Consider the following 18,233-nt stretch of genomic DNA (forward strand, 5'->3'; position numbering starts at 1 on the left):
TTATTGCCAGTCAACTTCTTCTCCTTTCTTACACCCCATTCCAGTCCTTTTTTTCAGTTGCTTCCATTGTGGGATGCAATTCTCTTCTACCAAGACCCCATCTCTTGTATCATATCAAAGTCCTTTTTGTCGTGATTCCACAAACCCCGAAAGAAACCTATCCTCCAACATGTCGTACTTACCCTTGGCCGACACACCTGCTACATCCCACCATCCAGCGGGAGGGAGTCAGCCACCATCTGATCATCAGCCTAGAAAGCGAACCAGAGCTAGCCCGGAGCAGCTTGGGATACTTGAAAAGACCTTTAATATCAACCCATCGCCCAACAACCGAGTGCGCGAACAATTGTCTCAGCAACTGAGCATGAGCGAGCGTTCGATTCAGATATGGTTCCAGAACAGACGTGCCAAGGTCAAGAATATTGCAAAGCGGTCTTCGCTTTTACACGATCAGACGCTTAGAATGCAACATTATGCTGCAACAGCAGCAGCAGCCGCATGTCAGGCAGCTGCGTATCAGCAACAACAAACTATGCCAGACGGGTCTCTGGCCACTAATCCAGACCTGTATTACTATTACTATTACTACTATTACAACCAGCAACAGCAACGGCAGGCTGGTTCTATTAAAGCCTTTTCAGAATCGCTCCAATCTGGAATGCCTCCTCCTCCACCCTCATCGCCTCCTCCGCCTCCTCCTCCTCTTGATAGTCTTCCGACCGAAAATATTGACCTCAGAATGTGGTCCATGACACCTCCACCCTCAATTTCCAATTCACCGGGAGTTGATGCTCTTAATAGCCGCCGACAGAATGGCCTTCATTCAGCCGCTGGACGACTTAGAGCTCAGTCGGTTGGCCCATATCCTCGACGAACTGATACTCTCTCACGCGTCTACCATGACCGACACGCATCCATGGGTCCAGCAGTTCCTGGCTTTTCTATGGAATCTTCTCCTTCTTATCTCGGCATGAACTCAATTGACTCTTATGGCTACACACCTCCTTCTAATTCCTCATTCACACAACAGCCAGCTATTGACCCTCTGGTGCGCCTTTACAGTGAACGTTTGGACACTCCCATGTCCTGCGTGAGTCAGGAAGACGAGGGAGTTGGGTACGCTCTGTCTGCCGATGCTCTTCAGATTGGCAGTTGGAAACGAATGATGCTAAGACCCCAGGATTTACTCTGTTTCTACGACCCACTCCAGCAGGCTATGGTGTGGCGTATCCAGGACGGTGATCAACGCTTTAAATTGCAGGTTCAATTACAAGCTATCCAGCAGATTAGACTCGTGCCACTAGCTCATAGAATTGGATGTGCGCGTATCGAACTCGAGGTTAGACAACCAGAAAGAATCGCTTTTTACATGGAAGATCCTGTGCAGTGCACATGGACTCAATGCCGAGACTTCACCCAAGATAGACAAGCTACGACTGTTCATGTCCACCAATTGGAAGGACAGACATTGGTCCTTCGCCAAGAACTCCTTAGACTTGTACTAGACAACCAACACCTACAGACATTGTTTATCGATCTCACTACTGCTCAACCCAATCTTTATGAGTCTAGTGAACCCCCTATTGTCCTTCGCAGTGCCACACCTGCAGAGGATGCGCTGATGATGTCACTTCTGCAGTCAAACAACGATAAGCTTCTATATCAAGGTCTTGACCACCAAGGATAAAACAAAACGCCTGATTTATCTTCTTTATCTTCGTATTTTTTACTTCTTTATTTTCCTACCCTTAATATCTCTCTCTCTCTCTCTCTCTCTTTCTATCTTCTTCCTATTCTCTCCTTTTTTATTTTATTTTTTATTTTCATTTTCAACTTATTATTATGCTTTTTGCTCTTTTAGCTTTTTTTCTTTATAGCTATAGTAAAGCGAACCACCCAACATGGCCACCACAGTAAATCCTTGTGCAGCCACTATTATTCAAATCACCCAAAAATAATAATAATATACAACGTATACACAAAGTGAGTTTCTTTTTCTCTCTTTACTACCATCAATAATAAACCCTCCTCCTCCTCCTCTTATTCTATTTTTCTTTCTTTTTCAATTTCTATCTTGTCTTGGTAGTATCTTTCTTTTTATCCTTTATTTCTACAAATAACAATAATCATAATAATCATAATGATAATAATAAAAATAATAAAGACAATTACCTCGAAGTCGAAACATGTTGTTAGCATAAGCTTTGTTGCCTGTCTTTACACCCACAGTTGCTGCAACAAGAGCAAAACAAGTCACTGCGACACCTACACTCCATTAAATAAGAATATGAATCAAATTATAGAGTAATAATAGAAACATATATAATAATAGTCAATAATAATATCTCATGAGTTCCTGAGTGTTTTTACCCAGACAACTTTAATACATATATAAAAATTACCTGCTGGAACTAGAGGTTCCTCTCTGGCCTTTCTCTTCATGCGATCCCAGGAGTTTTCACCCTCCATGGCAATTCTCATGCGCTCAAGTTCTTCACGATTCTCGGCCCTTGACATGATGGTTTAGAGAACAAGAAGGCAAAAAATAATAATAATTGAAAAATCAAAAAATTAAAATAAAATGAGGAGTATAAGGGGGGGGGTGAGGAAAGAGAAGGAACGGGGGTGGGGGGTGGGGACAGTTGTGGAAAAGAAGCCGTCACATGACTTGTCTAACTTGTAAAAGTCGCCTGTGTCTGTGTGTGGAAATTTTCTTTTTTTTTCCTTTGATTTTAGCTAGGGAATTTATTTAGACGGCGATTTAATAGTGTTTCTTATTCCTTCCATCGCGTCGCGTGTATAAATAGGGCAGACCTTGATTACAAAAAAATCTTTTCTTCTATTATTTAATCCTAAACATGTCTAACCCCAAAGTATGTAATATGAATTCACTATGTAATCGTGCTATATAATGGAGTCAGCAATGAACAAAGAACAAGGTCATCCTGTTCAAGATATGACATTGATTTAAAATCATCCTATCCACGTCATACTAAAATCAACTTTGCTGTTCTAGGTTTTCTTCGATGTCGCTGTTGACGGCAAGCCCCTTGGTGTAAGTGTTTTTAATATTTGAATCAATTTTATGTGCGTGTGTATATATGTGGAGCAAGCCGTCTAAAGGAAATGAAACCTATGTCTTGTATCTGTAGCGTATCGTGATGGAGTTGAGAGCCGATGTTGCTCCCAGAACCGCCGAGAACTTCCGCGCTCTCTGCACTGGCGAGAAGGGCTTCGGTTACGAGGGAAGCATCTTCCACCGCGTCATCCCCGACTTCATGCTCCAGGGTGGTGACTTCACCAAGCACAACGGTACTGGTGGTCGCTCCATCTACGGTGAGAAGTTCGCTGATGAGAACTTCATCCTCAAGCACAACACCCCCGGACTCCTCTCCATGGCCAACGCTGGTCCCAACACCAACGGTTCCCAGTTCTTCATTACCACCGTCGTCACCCCCTGGTTGGATGGCAAGCACGTTGTCTTTGGCTCCGTTGTCGAGGGTATGAACATCGTCAAGGATATCGAGAAGCTCGGTACCTCCAGCGGTCGCACCAAGGCAAAGGTTTCCATCGAGAAGAGCGGTCAGCTTTAAATGCTTCTACTTTTTTTTTACAAAAACCAATCTTTAATCAAATATTAATAAAAATTGAAAGTTGAATCTTTCACTTTTTGTCACAATTTACACATACATATAATACACATATACATAATATAAAAGTCAACCAGAAGAAGTCAAAGATGATAAAAATCCATAATTCACAATATTATATTATATATATTATATATATTATATATTATATTATATTATTTTCTATATTTCTTCCTCTCTTCGTTTTCCTTTTCTTCTTTTCCAATAATCATCAACCGCTAATCAATAAAGCTAGCTAATGATTAAGGGTCTTTTGATTGATATCAGTGGAACTATCCATATTGAGTCCAAGCCAATTGTAGGAGCCGTAGCTGCCATCAACCACTTGAGAGCCAGCAAAGTACCCTTTCGGTAACTATTAATAATCATAATAAATACTCAAAGAATGTATAATCAAATACATATATACGCCCAGATTTGCAACAAACACCACTCAAGTATCTTCCCGGCGTCTTGTTGATAAGCTCAACAAACTCGGGTTCAACACAACGCGTGAAGAAGTAAGTCATCCTCATCATCTCAGTCATCTCATCCTCTCAAGATCTTCACTTCCCTTTCAGCCTGTCGTGACGTGATCGAGTCCCAAGCCTTGAGGTACCAAAATTCAGTCCCCCCATAACCTTCTTTTATTTTTATTTTTAAAAAAAATTGCATAAATTCTTATCCCCCCAGTATTATTGTATAGGCCTCTTTTGTTGTTGGAAAATGAAGCCTTGGAAGAATTTGATGGAATAGACACCAGCAATCCAAATGCAGTAGTCATCGGTCTTGCTCCATCCCAAATGAACTATGACCAGCTCAACAAGGCTTTTCGTCTAGTCCACCAAGGCGCACCCTTTTATGCTATCCACAAAGGAAGATACATGGCTGTTGCCGATGGAGAGTTATCACTTGGACCAGGTGGATTTGTTCAAGGTTTGTACTTGTATTTATGTTTGTATTTAGTTTAGAAAAGAAAACAATAGCACAGAATTCTAAATGGGGTACTAATATGGTATTACTGAATTAGCTATTGAGTACGCTACCGGTGTATCTGCTACTGTTATTGGAAAACCCAGCCGTGATTTCTTCTTGGCTGCACTGAGGCAAATGTAAGCTCTTTGTCCTTTTTGTTCTGGCTATGATTTTTAAGGGGAAGAGTAATGATCAAGGTACACATGAACTAAAACTTATTTACACAATACAAGCGGTATGGAAGATCGACCACAGGAGGTAGCCATGGTTGGGGACGATGTCCAGAGCGATCTGGGTGGAGGAGCAGTTCAGCTTGGAATGCAGCGTTGTTTGGTCTCCACAGGAAAATATCGCCCAGGAGACGAGGATGGCCACAAAGTCATGGTCTTTGGATCAATTGTAGACGTAGTAAACACAGTTCTTTCTGACGCACAATAATATAAGATGCGTGTGCCTTGGTCAATTCGCCTGTCTTTATTGATTCTACACAGTCACTGGCGGAACCCTTAATTCGTTCCTCAATAAACCACAACTCCATAGCATTTTGCTTCTTTTTTCTTTTTTATATATATATTTTATTTTCTTTCCCTTCTATTTTTCCCCTTTTTTACTTCCATCTGGATTTCATTCTTCGTTTGGTTTATTTGATTCTATCCATTCGTTTCTAATCACCAGATCCATGTCTGGATTCGAGCAACAGCAACACAGACGCCAATCCGTCTATGGGGCATCTCGCAATGGAAGCCCCCATGGCGGAAGCAGCACAAGCTCACACAACCCAAACGACATCTCATCCGAGCTTAGAGTCGGCACACGCGTCCAGGTTCAAGGCAAGGCGGGCACTGTTCGTTTTGCAGGAACAACAAGCTTTCAGACAGGAAAATGGATTGGCATTGAACTCGATGAATCCCAAGGAAAGAACAGCGGTGTAGTTCAGGGGAAACGTTACTTTGAATGCCGCACAAACCATGGTGTATTTGTCCGTCCAAGTCAAGTGCGAATTATGCCCAACCAGAACAGTGGTAGTGAGGTACGATATAAAGTAGTAGACATAATAATGCTAATAATAACAGCAACAACAAATAGCCATGTCAATTTATGTGTACTAGATATTAAGAATTTATTAACTTATATATATTTATTTATTTATACCCAAATAATCACATAGGACGACACCGTTCCTCCTTCACCACGCTCAGAGGGTGGTGATTTTCAAAGATTTGCTCCAGCTGGCGATCCCCATCTGGCAGCAGCTCGATCAGCACAACATGGCACCCCATCTTCATCAACTCTCTTACCCTCTCGTATAACATCCCCATCACGCATCACTCGTCCTGGAGTACCTCTTCAGCCATCCACAACATCTCGACGCCCTACCTCCCTCCTAACCTCCCCAACAACTGTTACTCGCAATGGAGGTCCACCTACCGCTGATGCTAACCGTCGTAAGAGTGTTTCGGGAAAGATGGGCACCCGTTCTCGCTCCAATACTCAAAACTCAGCTAGTATTCAAAAAGATGCAAAAGAAGCCCGAGAGAAACAACTCCAACAATTAAGACTCCAACAGCAAAAGGAAGCTCAGATTCAGCAAAAACTTGAAGAGGAAGAACAGCGACAACAACAGTTATTACTCCAGCAACAACAACAACAGGAATTGCAAAAACAAGAATTACAGAAACAACGATTAATCCAGCTTCAACAATTAAAACAACAGCAACTACAACAATTGCAGTTGCAACAAAGGCAGGCTGAAGAGGAAGAAGAAGAGGAAGAAGAAGAGGAGGAGGAAGAGGAGGAGGAAGAGGAAGAGATGGAGTCACAAGTTAACGAAGATCAGGACGATGCTGACGAAGAAGAAGAATTAACAGAATCACCTACCAATGATCGCAGTCAAGTGCAAACTCCTGCAGAAGATAAAGACTGGAGACCACATTCCCAGACTCAAAACCGCTCACAGCAACAACCTGCGTATGGCTCCTTGGCTGTCAATATGCCTATGAGCAAATCAGAACAGGCAAAGATCCAGCTGTGCTGTGTCCCATATATGTACGCACATAAAAGCTTACTTTTCTATATATATATTTTAGATGATTCCACTTAAGGATTATGAAGAATTAAGATTGAAGCTGAAGATTCTTGAAAGTAAACGCCAAGAAGATCGTGAACGTTATAGAGAGCATGAAAAGGCTAAAGAAGAGGCTGACCAGTTCCTCACGCTTCGTAATAAGCTTCAAGGTATGTGTGTACAACAAACTTTACTACATGTGTATGTGTGTGAAATGCACACAAGATTTTTTTTTGCTTTTAGCTTTGTTAAATATTTAGGTCATGCTTTTATATAGACAAGATTGCCGAGTTACAAAAAGACTTGCGCGAGACAAAACGTCAGTTGAAAGAAACATCGACTGAAAAAGAAAATTATGAAAATAAATACAACGACATAATCGAATCTCTGGAAATGATTACCCTCGATAAGGAAGTCGCTGAAGAAAGAGCAGAAAACTTACAACAAGAAGTCAGCGTCCTCAAGGATAAGATCGAAGAGATTAGCGTTGATCTAGACATCCTCAAGAAAGAAACAGGTTTGATTGCGAATTTTACTTAGGAATTGGTTATAACTCATCTACTTACACTCTTGATAGATATTTTGAATAGGTCACCTACCAGAGAGGGTGAGGAAAAGACCCCACTTGAAGTGGTTCAGCTTGAACGACATAACGAAAGACTCAAGGAAGCTCTCATGCGGTAAGTGATGACATTGACGAATTAGGAATTAAGCTATTCTCGTTGTTTTACAAAAATACTGATTTTGGTTTTAGTTACCGTGATTCTGCTACTGAGCACGAGGCTGACCTCAACAGAAAGATCAAGATTCTGGAAAAGGAGAGCTACGAGTTTGATGAAGTCCGAGGTAAACACACACACACACACCTTTGTCTATACTTTGTGGGAAAATAATAATAATTCAGGGCTAACTTTTATAATGGGATACGTATTACATAGTACAATACATTCGCACCAAGGAGAGATTGGAGATGGCTGAATCTTTGATTGACGAGTTGAAGCAGCGTCTTGATGATGCACTTGGAGCCGAGGAAATGGTCGAGCAGTTAACAGAGAAGAATTTGACACTCGCAGAAAAGTTTGAAGAGATGAGAATGAACGTTGAGGATCTTGAAGCCCTCAAGGAGTTGGCTGATGAACTCGAAGAAAACCACATGGAAACTGAGAAACAGCTACAAGCAGAAATTGGTAATACACAACTTTTAATAAGACTAATGATTGTCTGTTTTTTTTTTTTAAAAAAAAGCATGGTTGTAATTAATTGTTTACTTGTCTTTACAATATGCAAGATCATCGTGACATGCTCTTGCGTGGACAGCTTGACAGACTGCGTTCTTCAGAAGAGACAAATGCAGACTACGAGGGAACTATCCAACAGTTCAGAGAACTCGTATTAAACTTGCAGAGGTAACAATTACATCATTGTCTGTTACAATATTATCCTAAACTTTATATATTATTATTATAGTGATCTTGAGCAGCTTCGCCACAAGGAAGAGAGCCAGAAGTCTGAGAAGCGAAACTTGAGCAGTCAATCTCAGGCCATGATGTCGCTCAATATGCAGCTCCAGTCAACTGTCATGAAGGCACAGGCAAAGGCAATCGATATTGAATTGCGTAAACTGGAAGCAACTCAAGCAAACGATCGTCTCAGCTACATTCAGGTAGACATTCGAGACATATTTTAATATACGTTTTTGAATATGTGGGGAAAACTTGTCAACTAACCTTTTTATCCATTTGTTTCTGTTTAACACCCCCCCAAAAAATAGCCCTATCTTCCAGACTCATTTTTCAAGACTGAGAATGATCCTATTTCATGCCTTCTTTTATTCAAGCGCGTGGTATTCAAGTCCGAGGTCATTATCAAGCATTTGGATCAGAACTATCCTGTGAGCGAAAAGATTATGGACACAGTAACGGAGAATTTGGTTTCAGTGTGCGAGGTACGATATCAAGTTTTATTGAAAGCAATAAAGTAACCTAAATACTTATACATCCTTTTGTAGATGAGACAAAGAGCAGGTTGGTTGAGTGATTTGGCCAAGCGTTTCGTCTCGTTTATCAAGCACTGTAAACCCGAGACATTTACTCGTATGGGACAAATTTACCATGATTTGGTTGGTACCGAAAGAAGGTAAACTGAACTTCTTTTGTAAATTTGGTAAATATCAAGTGATGGCCTGTATTCTCACACAAAATATAGATTGAATGGTATTGTTGAGCTGTTGAGAACTGACGAGGTTAATGAATCTGAGTGCTTAGTAGAGCTGCAGAGGTAGGTTTAACATTAGCGTTAGTTTAATACCACAATCGATTAATCCATTTCTCTCTTATAATATTCAAATAGAATTATTTCTCAACTTGAGCATCTCACAGAGGTGTACTTGGTTCAGAATGGGGAGACCAACCACGCCGAACAGTTCTTTGGTCTCACCAGAGCTTTGGATTTGAATGCAGATCGTATGACTGTCGAATTGACCTATGTCAAGCAAGCCGTTTCAAACGCAACCCATGTAGATGGCATTAACATCACAGAGGGACTTGAGACCCTCGACTATGATTACATGGATCCTCTCAACAACCTTATTGCTCAGGCAAAGAACAGCAAGATCATTGCAAAGTAAGGATATTACAGATTACGACAATGTATACATCTATAGACTATCGTCGATCTTTATTTCTTACTAACCTGGAATACTCTTATAGGAAGTTGTTGAGACAACTTGAAGATCTTTCGGAACAGGCCTTGACTCTCAAGGCAGAGCATCTCCATTGCTTCAAAACACTATATGCGATTAGTTCCAAGCTCAGTCGCTTCTGTTTCGAGGCAAGTATATAACTAATATTTTTTGGGCACCTTAATAACTGTGAACATCTATACAGGTTTATCGCCAGATTGCTACATACGTTGATGCTAAACGTGGCAGCAAAGAAGATATTAGCTTGGCATTTATTCAACAGATTGTCTACTCAAAGGCTGATGAGATTTTAGAGATCGCTGAAAGCAAGATGTGGGACGGCTGTCTCAAGACTCTCAAGTCCCTTACAAATGAGCTCAATGACACAGTTACTCGGGTTGATAATGACAATAAGATGAACAAGAGTAAGCATCCGAGAATTATGGTCAATATATATATGTAGCTGCTAAAAAAATAACATTGTATTAGTTTCTACTGGTGTTGCTCCTTGGATTCAGCGCGCATCTGATATGAAGGCTGAGGTTGTAATTAGTCACGATATGGAGCGAAAGTTGCAACAACACAGCGAAGAGATCGTGAAGCTGATCAAGGACGTGAAGCTCAAGGTATTTACAAACACCAAGTCGCACATAAATTTTATTCGTATAAATGTATTTACCTTTTTGCTCGCATGATGTAGGATCAAGCACTTCAAGAGTCTGGTGTAAAGGTGGAGCACTTGGAGAAGCGTATGGAGGCTGTTAAGAAACAAGCAGAGCAGATTAGCTCTCTAGAAGAGACCCTCGAGAAGGTGCAGGCTCAAGAAACAATGTATGCAGAAGCTGTTGATAATCTTCAGGCTGAATACGATGCTCTTGAACAAGAGAATGCCCAGCTGAAGAAGGCAGTAGCAAAGAAAGAAGAAAAGCGCCTTTCTTTGCCCAAAAAGGCCGAGTTTGATTTGGCAGAAGGTGCACCAGTAGAGAATGAGTCGGGAAGCTATTTCGAAATTGCTAACCAGGTAAGATTTTGTAAACCCTTCTCTGGCTTTCTACTGCCTTTATTTCTCATACTTGCATTGATATGTGCTTTATTATTATTATTATTATTATTATTATTATTATTTATTTTTCTTAAATAATTGTAATCATAATTATAGGTGGAGTCTCTCAAGGCTGCTATCAGATACTTGCGTGCTGAAAATGCTCACCTCAAGAGCTGCGACATGATCAAGGCACTCAGTCTGGACTGTTTGCCTGAGATGCCCCAACCAAAGTCATTGGAGGAACCCCAAGAAACAGATGAAGATGAAGCACATTTGGCTGTCGAAGGTAATACTGAAGACAAGAAACAGGATATGCGTGCAGTGATGCGCTCGGTCGCTCTTGAAACGCGTGTACTTGTCAAGGACATGCGAGTTGCCAGTGCGTCGCCCAAGGTGGTTGTATTGTCAGCCGATCGTCGTGGTGGCAAGTGGCAGAGCATGAAGAAGACACCAGATTATCAGTACCAGACTCAGCAGTCAGTAATCCACACACTGAAGCAACGTAGCGAGCAATTGAGATCCAAGATGCACCAACTTCAAAAAGATCAAGATGATAGCAGCATATACGTGCCCCCTAGTGGAACCAAGGTAAGTCAATAAGATGGAAGGGATGATCCATTCATGTGTATTAATCCATCTGTCCAGACGTTGCACCAGTCGCTGAGCCAAGGACATGCACTCTTATCACAATCACTGGCAAAAATCCAAATACCCCGTCTGTCTTCCATCGGAAAGGCACGTCATTGTATCCAACTGCAAAGTGCAGCAGAATTTGAGCGCATACACAGCATCTTTATCCGATAAAGAAGTCTGTCGATGACATTTTTATTTTTATTTTTTAAAAGAGAATACTTTTCCACTTTAACTCATACTCGCACTTACACTTGCGCCTTTACACCCACAACCACACATTCACAATCTATATCTCTTTTGTTCACTATTGATACCGTTTTTTTTACCTGATTTTTTTTACAAAAAAAAAAAGAATGGAAAAAATGGGATATTATGACTTTTACGTACAACTATCCTTCTTTTGTTTCAAGTACCCTTGACAATAAATAAATAAATATATAAAGATATACTTCTTTGATTCAAACAATGTATATAAACTTATAGATTGGATATCTTATCCTATATTTATTTTTAAAAGTGTTGCAAATATGAAAACTTAAAAAAAAAGGTTTCTCAGAAATAGTAGTGTTTAGGAAAAAGCAGAAACAGTAGCAGGCTGGTCTTCAAGAATCGCCTGGAAACCAGAACGTTTAAGCTTGTCGCTACGAACATGGCCCAAAAAATCTTCAAACAGATATTCGGTGTCTCGAGGACCGCCCTTGGCTTCGGGGTGAAATTGAACGGAGAATATAGGCTTGGTTTCGTGGCGGATACCTTCATTGGAACCGTCGTTTGCATTGACAAACATGCGTCTCCATCCCTTGGGCATAACCTTATCGTCGAGGGCATAGCCATGATTCTGTGAAGTAATGTAGCATTTCTTCGTGTCGACATGGAGGGCAGGTTGATTGTGACCACGGTTTCCAAATGGAAGTTTGTAAACATCCATACCAGCAGCCATTCCTAGGAGTAGATTTCCCATGCAGATGCCAAAGATAGGCTTATCAAAAGAATCGAGAGCAGTGCGGAGGTTTTTTACTGTTTCAGTACATGTGGTAGGGCTACCCGGACCGTTGGATATAAAGAGACCATCAAACTGGTCCGAAATGTGGTTAAAGTCAAAATCAAATGGAAGAACTGTGACACTGGCTCCTTTATTGACAAGACAGCGAAGGATGTTTTGCTTTACTCCACAGTCAACGACTGCAATCTTGACATCTCCCTTGGGGTTGTAGTGTAATGGCACCTTGGTAGACACTCTAGCGACCAGATTTTCGTCATTGGGGTTAGGAAAATGCAGCTTAGATATGTCATTCTTTAGGGCATCATCGCCAATGGCAAGTTGTGCAAGAGTAGATCCTTGATCGCGGAGTCGGTGGGTTATAGCACGGGTGTCGACACCACTGATTGCAGGAACATTGTATCGCTTGCACCACTTGCCAAGAGACTCGATAGCTGTCCAGTGAGAATATTGAGCCGCATAATCATTCACAATGATACCTCGGACTTGGATTCCTTCCGATTCAAAGTACTTGTAGAGACCAAATTCATCTTTGGTCTCTCCAGGAACACCATAATTTCCTATTAAGGGCTGAGTGAAAACCAAAAGTTGGCCCGTGTAGGAAGGGTCGGTCATTGATTCCGGATATCCGACAAGAGAGGTAGTGAAGACTGCCTCACCAAATGCAGATGTTTCGGCACCAAAGGAAGTTCCCTGAAAGATCTGACCGGATTTCAGCTTGAGAGCAGCAGGAATTGCAGATGCGGATTTCTTAGTAAAAGGCGTTGAAGTAAAGGCACGAGTAAGGCCGGAGTGCGCGACCCAAGTGGTCTTCATTGTAGGGCGAATTAATTGGATTGATTTGAGGATAGACATTATGTTCTTTTGTTATTGTTTTGTGTAAGAGATGCTTTATTTGTGTGCTCTTTTTATCTAACAGTTACAAGATGATCTCCAGACTACATTTATATAATAAATGAACAGATTATCAGGTTAAGTCAATATATCAATAAATGCTTATCCAACTTACTTTGATCACAGATATAGTCGGCAGAGGCTTTCTCGAATGCGTGAATGTACATAAGCGACTCGAAGTCTATTATGATTTGCGAGAAAAAAAAACAACTTCTTTGTGTGTGAGTGTATGCTGAAAAGGAAGAGAGTAATTCCAATAAAGTAATTACTGGTGTATTCAAAAATGGGCTTTATACTTATCGATCCCGTAATAGGACTGTCTTCCTATCAATGACACATCGTGATTAAAATACTATATTTCTGAGGTGACACATCCAATTTTGATTATTTCTAAAAAAATCCCCAAGAGACTAGCTTCAAAGTGAAGTGCATACAGCTAGGATATCATTAAAGAAAAGGCCTGATTATATATATTCTGGACCAATACAGAGTATATTAAATACCTTGGATCTTTGTTACATTGATGACTTTACTACTTTAGGAGTTACTTTAACCTACCACCAAAAATGTGACTTGATCTCTCAAAGCGTAGATGACATTGAATACAACAACCTGTAGATATCAATTGGCTTGTGTGATACTCATAAAACTGTATTTGTAGTAAGAATTTGTACTTTAACTAATCTTAGGCTGATGCTAATATGTATATAGAAAGTTAAAGATGTGCCTGTTTCAGAGAATATAGGTTCGTAAAACCAGATTATTCATTTAGTAGTATTCACAAAGAGTTAAATTTTCTATAGTCTTGCAAGTTTAGTCCGCTGTAAAAGGATATACATTGTAATAATGATAATATATATATATAAATATTGGGAATAGGCTTAAGATAGTATGAGTTATTATGGCAAGATAATTGAATATAATCTGGTGCCAGTTCTAGGTTAAGAGTCTCTTTAAATAAAATAAAGGTATCCCTTTGTAGAAAGACGACACTTTGTTATCTCAAGTGTTTGAACTTTAGATCATATATCGCAGCCTATTAATCAGATTTAACAGAAAGCCACCAGAAAAGACGATTGGATTGGGCTTGTGAGCATTTAAATTGGACCGATAATTGGTATAAAGGTGTAGTATGGTCCTAATGATCAATGCTTATAGTCAAAGGTAATGATGAAGAAGCTAGAGCTATTAGAAGATTTGACGAAAAGTATAAGAGAGAAAATAATATCATCAAGGGAACTAAGTGAGAGAAGGATGGTGTGGTCATTTGGAGCTGTTTCTGGGCCTGTGGTTTTGAGCATGTGGTCTTACATTAAAGTAACGTAAACCACAACCAATAGGTGAGTAATTTGACTCAGGTCTTCCTCCTTTGGTTTCAAAATCTTTCACAAGAACAGAACAGGTATTTTGTGTTCCAAAAAGGCAACGCCAGTTGTAATACTGGCTCTTATTTGAGACTGTTGAAAGATGGTCAAGAGCACCTTTGGTGGGATCTCATGAAATATATGAGTGATAAGAGGGACAGCATCAATAACGTTAGAAACTTAAGGGTTGTAATACAATAAGTGGCAAAAAATTGGCATCGAACTTGGATCAAGTTTGGCAAGTACCATGCAACATCGATCCCGAGATGTAATTTATGCCAATATGGGGTCATACAAAGTGTTGGTCTTTTCTCTATATATATTTCATTAGTAAACATACATATAGTCTTGCATCTGAAATTTGAAGGCTTTAGCTATTGTTCCTGATGAGCAGTTGTATGTTGAAGATATATCAATTTTTCGCGTGAATTTCCAATACTCAGACGTCAAACCGTTCTTGACTATGGCTGTACTAGGCATCAGACCATAAGTTAAATCTAATGAGTCTAGTAAAATATAAGCATCGTATATCTAAGATCATTGATAAACCTGTACTATAGGAACAAAATTTTGTTCACAAACTTAAGAAAAAAAAACTCTAGAAAAATAGACATCGAAGAATTCGTTGAGATACTGGATATGTATACACACATTATTGTTGCATTTTAGTAAACCTGGAAGCTCTTGATTATGATACAAGTGAATAAACATTTGATGTGTAGAAGAATAGAATAAAGTCTCTTGACTCGGACTTTTCTTTTATTAAAGAATTACATAAATGAAATTTATTAAGGGTTAGGAATTCATACTTCAAATAAGTTATGCTTTTTTTTTCGTTTTTGTTTTGCTTAAAATAATGCAAATCATAATCTATTGGCTACAAGACCTATACGGGGTTTGTCTGTCTAAAGGCATCCCATGCCTCATTAAGAGTGGAGAATATTGCACTAGCCAGCATGCGCTGTTCAATGGTTACTGTTGACGGGAGCTATATGTTTGATTATTATTAGTATATGTATTCCAAAAACGCATATAATATAACTTTTTACCTTGTCTGGGTGAACCTTGGAAATGGCCCTGAGATAAATCATCTTACACTTCTTCGGATTAATTAATTCACTCATCTGGGCACCCTTCCACTGAGCACCTGGCCACAGCAATGCATCTAGGGTAGCCAAGAGTGCGCGTAGATTCTGTTCTTTCCCTGATTTCCATGCCAATAATTTCTCGTTAACCTGGTCAGTCTTTTCAAGTCTCTCCGCATCATCCGCTTCTTGCTGAGCAGCTCTGGCCCTCATATCTGCCACTGCCTTACTTTCCCTGACGTCTACTGAGCGAGATGGAGCAGGTGAAGGCTGTCTTTTCTTCTCAAGATTCTGGCGCTGGGGTACAGGTGCAAGAGCCTTTCGGCACCTGGCCATTCCCTGGTTGGTCTGAAGACTACCATTCCCTTCAAGTTTGGTCAGATCTTCATAGGTTTTAAGTGCGTCTTGATACTTTTCGAGATTCTCAAATGCCTCAGCCTTGCGATTGAGGGCTTTGATAGTCTGCTCTTTCCAACGAATAGCCACACCCTCTGACTCAGTAATAGGGTCATCACCCATTTGCTGAGCCATCTCAATAACTAATGAACAATCTTCAACACACCCCTTGTGTTCACCAATCTTCAAGCGAGCTGCTGCTCTGTTGTTTGACAACAGAGCCAGGTGGTCATGACCCAGAGGTAGAGCATCAATGGCCTGGCTGTATGCATGTGCCGCATCGCCAAATTGTCCCAGTTTAAACAGTTCATTTCCCTTTTGTCGTGCCTGGTTGGCTTTTGCCACAGCTTGGGGTGTTGCCTGAACAACAGGTCGTGTACGTACTTTTTTTACTGGTTGAGTTGGAGCAGGTTTTGGTGTTGTTGGTCTGGAATCTTCTTGTGGGCGGGACATTGCCCTCGGTGGAGGTCGACGACGTGAGGGAGATAGATATGTATTTTGATCATCAACTAATGTTTGTTTTTGCTTTTGTTTTTGCTGCTGCTGCTGTTTTTGTTGTTGTTGTTGTGCTCGCTTTCGGCGTTCAATATCTTCTCTACGTTGTATCTCTTGTTGTCTGGTCCAATTCTTCTCTCTTTCCACTCGTTCTCTTTCGGCGTGTGACTGTGGATCCGGATGGGTCTCTTCATCCGAATCAGCTTCATCCACAAACTTCTCCAAGGGCTTTTCGTCAAAACCTCTTTCAATTTGATCCTCAGGAACGTCTGTCATCCACCGTGGGCGCACTGGTCCTCCTGTGTCTGTTGAGCTGTGTACTTTCTGCTGTTCCTGCCAATTATCCACGGCCTTTGTGATCTTTTCACGGCCAGTCTTGACAAACATACTAGCATTTTTAAATAGGAAGCCACCAATCTCGGATGCTTGTGCTACAAATCGTTCAGTGTGTTGCTGAAATGCATCATTATGCTGTTGCTGATTCTGCTGCTGTGTGTTTGCTTCTCTTTGACTCTGTCTTTTTACTTCACGAGTGGCCCTTCGTGCTGGGCTTTTCTGGACATCGTTATCATCAGAAAATATCTTTTGTCGTGCTTGTTCGGCATCAGAATAAGACGGAGTTGAAGATCTTGTATTTGTCCTTGATGTGGATCTTTGTTGATTACGGTTTACTTCTGCATCTGTTACTAAAAGAGCGATTGCACCCTGAAGATCATTTCCTCCACTGGCTCTCAGAGCTTCGAGAGAGACGCCTGCGCCAAAACCCATATCAATCAACTGAGCTAATAGCTCATCCTGTGTATCTTGCTCATCCTGATCATCCTGATACTGTGACACCGCTTCATTATCCGCTGAAACAGGTTCAAGCGACAGGGACTGCTCTGGAGTAACCTGAGAAACAGAAATAACAAGGTTTTATATTAGTGGATGTGATTCATTTAACCTGCACAACTTTTTTTAAAAAAATAATAATAAATAAATGCATAGTTTAATTATTACAGAACGTTTCTGGACTGCTGGCTTGGCCAAAATTCCAAGTGGATTCTCGTCGTCCTCTAGCTCTACTGAAGATTCTAGATGAATAGTTCCATTGGCAGACCCAGAAGCAAGAAAATCCATATCAAACGGATCGGATGCAACGTAACTAGTACTAGGGGAGATCTAAGCCGATACAGAAGGAACAAAGAATTGAAATCAGTTAATACTTGTTAGTTGCTGTTGTGAGAAATAAAATACATAATGTATCGATGTATACATTTTTCTGGAGGACGTCTTTATCAAAAAGATCAAAGTTCCATTGTTGGCCTGTTTGTTCGGTAGTGGCAGCTTTAAGGCTCGTAGCACGTCTACACAATATATATATATATATATATATGTATGTATGTATGTATGTATGTATGTATAAAATAAAGCAAAGCAAAGGCAAAGAAAAAAGTTGTTTAGACATTTTACAAGTCTCTTTCTAAGGGTTTTTGTATTTGCATCTTCTTACAATGTATTGAGTGGAGTGTTTGTGTTGTCTTGTTTTTGCTTTGATGAGCGAGCAAAAGGATCAAGTAAACTGTCGAAAGAGGAGGAAGGCGTTGGGCTATTTGAGGGCACAAGTTGTTTTGGAGAAAGTGGCTGTTGCGTTGGAGAAGCGATGGCCGATTGGGTCGGTGTAAGCCATGGAGATGAGGTACTTTGGTGTTCTGAACGAAGAGTTTGTTTCTGGGCTTGTTGTCTCTGTTGTTCAGCTAATGACAGGACGACTTCTGGTGCAGGTCGAGAGTTGAGCTGGAGAAGGCTAGCGAAAGCATCCTGCTTTGGGCGAGGTGTTGTGGTTTTGGATGATTGAGGTTCATCCCAATCGAGATTTACAAGGTCGTTCATTTGAAAGACGAATTAAGAAATAAAAAAAAAGTATAAAAGCCGTATATATATAATAAAAATATAATATATATATTTGGTTAAAGTGTATTCTTTCCTATTT

General features: G+C 40.4%; 9 protein-coding genes across 9 annotated transcripts; 6 read left to right on the top strand and 3 right to left on the bottom strand.

The window, feature by feature from the left end:
- Window positions 1-244: 244 nt before the first annotated feature.
- PHYBLDRAFT_95362 (Homeodomain-like DNA binding domain-containing transcription factor) lies at window positions 245-439 on the top strand (the record flags this gene model as incomplete). The annotated part of the gene is made up of 1 exon (XM_018443901.1): window positions 245-439. A coding segment is annotated over one exon (195 nt), but the record flags the coding sequence as incomplete, so codon positions are not given.
- Window positions 440-2,069: 1,630 nt separating this feature from the next.
- On the bottom strand, window positions 2,070-2,517 carry PHYBLDRAFT_148893 (hypothetical protein; the record flags this gene model as incomplete). The annotated part of the gene is made up of 3 exons (XM_018432174.1): window positions 2,070-2,110; window positions 2,173-2,265; window positions 2,403-2,517. 3 exons carry the CDS (start codon window positions 2,515-2,517, stop codon window positions 2,070-2,072), a joined length of 249 nt encoding a protein of 82 aa, XP_018288387.1.
- Window positions 2,518-2,853: 336 nt separating this feature from the next.
- Window positions 2,854-3,688, top strand: PHYBLDRAFT_126660 (cyclophilin). Its single transcript, XM_018429116.1, has 3 exons — window positions 2,854-2,873; window positions 3,017-3,055; window positions 3,153-3,688. The coding sequence occupies exons 1-3, from the start codon at window positions 2,859-2,861 to the stop codon at window positions 3,591-3,593; spliced, it is 495 nt and encodes a 164-aa protein (XP_018288388.1). The 5' UTR covers window positions 2,854-2,858; the 3' UTR covers window positions 3,594-3,688.
- Window positions 3,689-3,888: 200 nt separating this feature from the next.
- Window positions 3,889-5,042, top strand: PHYBLDRAFT_115623 (hypothetical protein; the record flags this gene model as incomplete). Its single annotated transcript, XM_018428472.1, has 6 exons — window positions 3,889-4,001; window positions 4,066-4,150; window positions 4,192-4,244; window positions 4,336-4,565; window positions 4,660-4,741; window positions 4,838-5,042. 6 exons carry the CDS (start codon window positions 3,889-3,891, stop codon window positions 5,040-5,042), a joined length of 768 nt encoding a protein of 255 aa, XP_018288389.1.
- A 361-nt stretch (window positions 5,043-5,403) lies between these two features.
- PHYBLDRAFT_95687 (hypothetical protein) lies at window positions 5,404-5,601 on the top strand (the record flags this gene model as incomplete). Its single annotated transcript, XM_018443924.1, has 1 exon — window positions 5,404-5,601. A coding segment is annotated over one exon (198 nt), but the record flags the coding sequence as incomplete, so codon positions are not given.
- A 5,129-nt stretch (window positions 5,602-10,730) lies between these two features.
- PHYBLDRAFT_159658 (hypothetical protein) lies at window positions 10,731-11,447 on the top strand. The gene is made up of 2 exons (XM_018434030.1): window positions 10,731-10,982; window positions 11,040-11,447. The coding sequence occupies exons 1-2, from the start codon at window positions 10,761-10,763 to the stop codon at window positions 11,196-11,198; spliced, it is 381 nt and encodes a 126-aa protein (XP_018288391.1). The 5' UTR covers window positions 10,731-10,760; the 3' UTR covers window positions 11,199-11,447.
- Window positions 11,448-11,501: 54 nt separating this feature from the next.
- PHYBLDRAFT_188106 (hypothetical protein) lies at window positions 11,502-13,154 on the bottom strand. Its single transcript, XM_018439453.1, has 2 exons — window positions 13,037-13,154; window positions 11,502-12,965 (listed from the first exon to the last, which is right to left on the bottom strand). The coding sequence occupies exon 2, from the start codon at window positions 12,880-12,882 to the stop codon at window positions 11,596-11,598; it is 1,287 nt and encodes a 428-aa protein (XP_018288392.1). The 5' UTR covers window positions 12,883-12,965; window positions 13,037-13,154; the 3' UTR covers window positions 11,502-11,595.
- Window positions 13,155-14,088: 934 nt separating this feature from the next.
- Window positions 14,089-14,775, top strand: PHYBLDRAFT_60255 (hypothetical protein; the record flags this gene model as incomplete). The annotated part of the gene is made up of 3 exons (XM_018440615.1): window positions 14,089-14,238; window positions 14,262-14,474; window positions 14,653-14,775. The coding sequence occupies 3 exons, from the start codon at window positions 14,089-14,091 to the stop codon at window positions 14,773-14,775; spliced, it is 486 nt and encodes a 161-aa protein (XP_018288393.1).
- Window positions 14,776-15,049: 274 nt separating this feature from the next.
- On the bottom strand, window positions 15,050-18,133 carry PHYBLDRAFT_76262 (hypothetical protein; the record flags this gene model as incomplete). Its single annotated transcript, XM_018443136.1, has 5 exons — window positions 15,050-15,273; window positions 15,335-17,152; window positions 17,261-17,422; window positions 17,517-17,607; window positions 17,754-18,133. The coding sequence occupies 5 exons, from the start codon at window positions 18,131-18,133 to the stop codon at window positions 15,172-15,174; spliced, it is 2,553 nt and encodes an 850-aa protein (XP_018288394.1). The 3' UTR covers window positions 15,050-15,171.
- Window positions 18,134-18,233: the final 100 nt, after the last annotated feature.

The sequence above is a fragment of the Phycomyces blakesleeanus genome (genome assembly GCF_001638985.1).
Source record: "Phycomyces blakesleeanus NRRL 1555(-) unplaced genomic scaffold PHYBLscaffold_19, whole genome shotgun sequence".
Taxonomy (NCBI): Eukaryota; Fungi; Mucoromycota; class Mucoromycetes; order Mucorales; family Phycomycetaceae; genus Phycomyces; species Phycomyces blakesleeanus.